Raw genomic sequence first — 5,612 nt, 5'->3', positions numbered from 1 at the left:
CCCCAGCTGACTTCCTGCCCTTTGGGCAGGGGGCTGGACTCGATGATCTCCCGAGGTCCCTTCCAGCCCTAATGTCTATGAAATCTGTGAATCCAGTTTGTGACCTAACCTGACCTTTACAGGATTTGAGACTGTCAATATATTATAGTTTTTTCTAATTAAAAATATTGGCTGCTGTTTTGCACTTGATTTGAGGGAGTTGCTACATGCTGTCAAAGAAATTTCATAGCTGATATCTGCATCTGTTCTCCTTTGTGGAAGTAATCTGAAATGTAGCAGGCTCTGATAACCTCACAAACTGATTTAGATTTTAATATTCAAACTGAGTAAATAATTTAAATGTGCAGCTTTGTGTGGAGGGCATTTCTATTACAAAATTGTACACAAATTTTAGCTTTTTTTATTGTAAGCCGTGAAATTTTATTTTTATGAAAAATACTTTTATGTAAAATATGTTTTAAAAATGCCTGCAGTTTAAAAAACATATTCAGTTAAAGATTATGTTGCTGCATTTTGATGTGCCCTGTGAAACTAAATACATAATACTCAGAATTGTCTGCGTGTTCTTATTTTTTTTCCTTGCATCTTGATCCACTCTGGGTAAAAAATGTATGGAAATTCTCTACAGGTAAGAACTTTTTCCATTATATTATTTCTTGCAGGATTTTGTAACTGTCACTTGTAATTTTGTTTGTTTCCAGAAAAAAAAAGCCTACTAAAACCCCCCATGTATGACTTTTTAAATGAAAAATAATATTTTTCTTTTTTGGTACGCAAATCTGATTTAAATGCCTCATTTTATTTTGCTTTATTTCAATTAGCATCAGGCTTGAAATTGCATGCATCTTGTAGCTCTATAAAACTGTTTCCATTCTGATGCATTTTCTGCATTATTGGGTTTGCAGATGAAACGCTGAAATTGCTAAAAGAGCTAACAAGCAGAAAATCTCTTCAGGTGCCAAATATTTATTACCATTTGCCTCACTTATTGAAGAATGAAGGAAGTCTTCAACCATCAGTGCAGATTGGCCTTGGACGAACAGGAGGTATGCTGGTATAGTTTAAATCATGTGTATATTAAACATACATTTAAAGAATGTCCTGGTTTTGGCAGTCTAATTTACTCTATTATTTGGTAGCTCAAAAACTCTCATTACTTCTATGATATCAGTGTATATTAGTGCTCTCACTGTATCCAAGATGAAAGGAGTTTGCATTTAGTTTTGCACTTTAGTGCCCAATTCAGATCACATGCTGTCCCAGGTGGTAAGATGTACAATAAGAATGGCTACATTTGGGTCAGTTTGTGTTCTCTTTTCATTAGTTTTACAAAATTAAGAAAGCATGGAAATACTATCAGATTTATCCCTTTGGCTTATATATAGTAAACTAAGCATGGAATTATGTTTCTGGTGCACCCAGCAATAAATTTCATGGTGAAACCAAGTGGACTTGGCATTTTGGGCATCTAAGATTAATTGGATTTGATCATTTCATTAAAATATACAGTTTAGTTTAGGGAGGGAAAAGCCTGGTACTCATTTCTAGTCTTGTGGTTGGCTGTGCCTCCATAGAATTATACTCTTACTAGCAGTAGCCGTTCAACCAGAAAAAGCCCAACCGGGCCACATCGCTTGAAACGTGTCTGTGTATAAGAATTAAATTCACATGTATACCATTTAATCTGGTTCTGCCAATATTTTCATAATCAAATCTTTCATGTTTTGCTCAGCTGCTTATTATAGAATTACCAGTTCTAGTTAGTGTATGTTGTGTATTCTAATTTGATTTTTCATTTCCTAGTTTTAAAAAGTTGCTTATCTACTTGTCAGATGTGCTGGATCAGGTGTTATTCACTTATTCTGTTTCTCTCTATAACAAAATGGAAATAAATTCTCTGCATGTTGGCAGTCAGGAAGAGGAGGACTCAGACTTCTGTAATTGTTTACACCAAACATATAATCAACTATATCAACATTTTAAATTGCAAAAAAATGTTAATTAAAATCAACAGTGCTAAAAATAGGAAAAAAATCAGTTAAAAGTTCAGTCTATATCCTGCTCTTCTTCTGTTTTGTGTTCTGAATATATATTATTAAATATGGAATCTAATATCTGCAGTAGTTAAAATGTGTTCAGAATGCCTTCCACTATTTCCAAATCTAGTTTGATTTTGTGTATTTAAGGTATATGGAGGGGGATCTCTCCAATCGTACTGGGCTTTATAGTATTTCACACAGTTTTGCTTATCCCATTTGTCCCTTGCCTATCAGGATGGAGGCAAGCCCTATCATATTGGGGGAAGAGATGGCCTTGGGGAGGTTGAGGCATGAAAGTTAAATAGGTATGTGGAGGACAGGAAGAGGTGGGAATGCAGAATTAGCAATACAGTTGGGGTGTGAGTGTTGAATTTTGAGGTAGTTTATATAGAATAGGAGGTCTGAGATGGGATCCTGGGAGGCGAGGAGTGTTAAGGCCATTCTGGGGCTCTGGATTTGATCAGTGGCCAAACTGGTCATGTAGCTAAAAGAACCCCCAAAAAATGGAAGGTAAACAAGGAATTTCTGTACAAAAGTTCGTAGACATTTTCCTTAAATCTTACGTAGACAATTAAATTGTAAAGGCCTGTTGTGCCATATTTGGAGGCTAAGCTCTCCCTAAACAGGTTGTGATTTGCATAAATCACAGTGGAACCATAAGTGATATGCACCACAATGGTATGCATCTTTACAATGCACAATAATACTCTTAGCATTTAAGCATTTAGTACTTTTTTTGTATGGCTGCTTTTGATTTAACCATTGGGGGCATTCTGTAATACTATATTTACTCAAGATGAAGATTTTTCCTTTTAAAACTTGGGGGGAAAGCTTCTTATCTTGGATTCGAGTACAAGGCAGGGCGCACACGGCCATTGTGGTTCCAGCCACAGCCTGACCCAGGCTCGTGGTCAGAGCCTCAGCTTCCCCCTACTGTTTCTCCACCCCCAACCACAATGCCCTCCTGCCATCTGCTCCCATTTCCTCTGCCCCACCCCACCACCATTGCTTACCCTCATTCAGGGTTCTGGCCCCTGTCCAACCCTGCAACAGCAGCAGTGGTAGTGACAATTCCAGTTCTGACCTGGTTCCAGGGGTGGGGCTGAAGCTGCTGTTTCTGTTGCCATAACCACTGCTGCCTGCTTGGGCAGGGGCCAGAGTCAGCGTGTGATCCGTGCCTTGGGCTGGAACATGGCAGAAGCCAGAGCCCCAACAAAAGGTAAGCAGTGGTGGAGAGGGAGGATATGACTGGGGGGGAGGCAGGTGGCAGAGGGGTGCAGAGACTGGAGGGGACAGACAGCAATGGGGGCAGATAGCAGTTGAGGCAAGTGGCAGAGGAGGTCAGGCACTAGGAGTTATAGGCACTGGTGGGGACAGCCAGGTGCCAGGGCAGGCAGGGATAAGTGATGGGTGGGCAGGTAGTGGCGGGCAAGGGCTGGGGTCAGGTTCCTTGACCCATCCATCCACTTACCCCTTGCTGTTGCTTGCTCCCCAGCCACTGCTTTCCCTGTGGTAGTAGTCCTGGATGAATTTAAGATGACCCTCCAATAATTAGATTCTATACATGGAAAATTATAAGATTTATAAATTTTCCACGTATAAATTCTGATTAGTTGAGGGATCATCTTAAATTCAGAGTTGTCTTGGATTTAGGTAAATACGGTAATGCTATCAGTGATTTGGTATGTTTTGAAACATTGTTGGTTACCGCCTTATCTCAGTTTGTTAATACTTTTTTGTGGATTTCTCAATCTCTGTTATACAACAGTTTTATATCTTCTAATTTGTCTATAAATGAGCTAATTATAAGTACATTTCTCTTTTTATTTTACAGTTTCAATTGTGATGGGAATTCCCACAGTGAAAAGAAAAGTCAAGTCTTATCTTACAGAAACTCTCCATTCTCTTATTGATAAATTGTCTCCTGAAGAGAAATTGGATTGTGTTATGGTTGTCTTCATAGGAGAGGTAATCACTTAAATATTTCACATCACTTCTAAACTTTCTTAATGACTAGTATCACATAGCAGCTGGCTGTGCTTTTTCTAAGAATTGTTTTGAACAATTTATAAAAGACAAGTTGTAGAAAAATTCCTAGTTTCCTGGTAAGACATGAAGAAGTGGAGTTAATTATGCATGTATTTATTGAGGTAATTGCATGGCTTTCTGATAGTAAGGAGAGAAAGGAGGCAAATCCAGCAGATCTGTTATTTTACAAATCCTCTCATGTATTTATCCAGTGTTATGGCACTGAGGTGTGGCATTGTGTGCTGAGGCTGGAGAGCATAGCTGCTGCCATTCTACTGAAGTAGCTTATGCAGATTTTACTGGCTTGTGGGTAGGATTCCTTCCTTGCATATCAGCTGAGTGCCTAGTCTTGCTGCTCAAGCTGAAAGTTGCTCTGAGGATTTTGTCTATAATGCCAAATACTCCTGACAACTGCTTTGATTTTCTGTTTTTTTGGGTTATAAATTTCTCCTGCAAAATTAGTTATTCTTTTGTAAATCTACTCAAGATAAATTTTTGAAATAGGATTTAATTGGACACTTTGGAAAAGCTAATTAATTGCTGCCAACTGTACTGGATCTTCTAGCTAAGCTCCTAAGGATACTGGTACCATGCCTTCCTTAGGGAAGATTGTTTTATCAGCTGAAAGGGCTGGGAAACCTTCTCTTTTTAGATGTATGTGCGTTCCCTAGCAATTTGTTGCCTAGTTTACAGAATATGAGAGAGTTTATAAATGTATGGTTCCCTTCAATCCCTGACAGTACAGTTTGCTTTTGAAGCACTGTGAGGGGTTTATAAACACCATCCATTAGATCAGGTGTAGGCAGCCCCCTGCACGGGTGCCAGAGTGTGTCATTCATAGGCATTTTGCTTGGCACATGTGCTTCTGGGTGGATGGAGGGGAAGGGGCCACAAGGATTGGGCCCCTCATGGCTCCCCAATCATCCACCTGTGGCACACCAACATCTTACAAGTTGAAGTTGAGGGTGCTTTCGGCACTATGCCCAAAAATGTTGCTGACCCCTGTGTTATATATTGACAATTGAAAACTGTTTCTTTTTTTCAACCACTGTTCAAGGGCTGCATTTATTTTTAGAAGAGAACCATTCAAAGACTAAGGATGGACTCCAGCAAACATACAAATGGTTCTTTTTCTGTTCTTGGGCACACAGAAAATTAATAACACTCAAAGGTCTCCTTTTAAACATCTTGATTACCCTTCTTCAGAACTTAAAATTGACTCGCATTTGTTCTAATTTAAGTCATATCATTCTTTATATTTCATGCTTGTCATCCATGGCCATCAATGTGGATGTTACATCTGGGTAGCTCTCACTCTCCATTAGCTGAATAAATTGATTTTGGTACATCTGATGCAGGTTAATAAGAGTGTTGTTGCATTCAGAAGTCATACCAAATTTATTTTTCATAGTTTCATAGTTTCTAGGGTTGGAAGGGACCTGAGCAGATCATCGAGTCCGACCCCCTGCCATGGCAGGAAAGAGTACTGGGGTCAAACGACCCTGGCAAGGTGTACATCTAACCTCCTCTTAAAGACCCCCAGGG

General features: G+C 39.2%; 1 protein-coding gene across 2 annotated transcripts in view; it reads left to right on the top strand.

The window, feature by feature from the left end:
* Positions 1 to 5,612, top strand: part of MGAT4A (mannosyl (alpha-1,3-)-glycoprotein beta-1,4-N-acetylglucosaminyltransferase, isozyme A) — a 158,296-nt gene that overhangs the window by 87,138 nt on the left and 65,546 nt on the right. For both annotated transcript variants that reach the window (XM_019529468.1, XM_019529467.1), the window contains exons 4-5: positions 906 to 1,046; positions 3,874 to 4,007. In XM_019529468.1, coding sequence (XP_019385013.1) covers positions 906 to 1,046; positions 3,874 to 4,007 — 275 coding nt within the window. The remainder of the gene's footprint in view (positions 1 to 905; positions 1,047 to 3,873; positions 4,008 to 5,612) is intronic.

This window comes from Crocodylus porosus, unplaced genomic scaffold, assembly GCF_001723895.1.
Source record: "Crocodylus porosus isolate Cpor-Errol unplaced genomic scaffold, CroPor_comp1, whole genome shotgun sequence".
NCBI lineage: Eukaryota > Metazoa > Chordata > Crocodylia > Crocodylidae > Crocodylus > Crocodylus porosus.
Note: the sequence above shows the minus strand (reverse complement) of the source record. Positions and strands in the feature narration are given on the sequence as shown.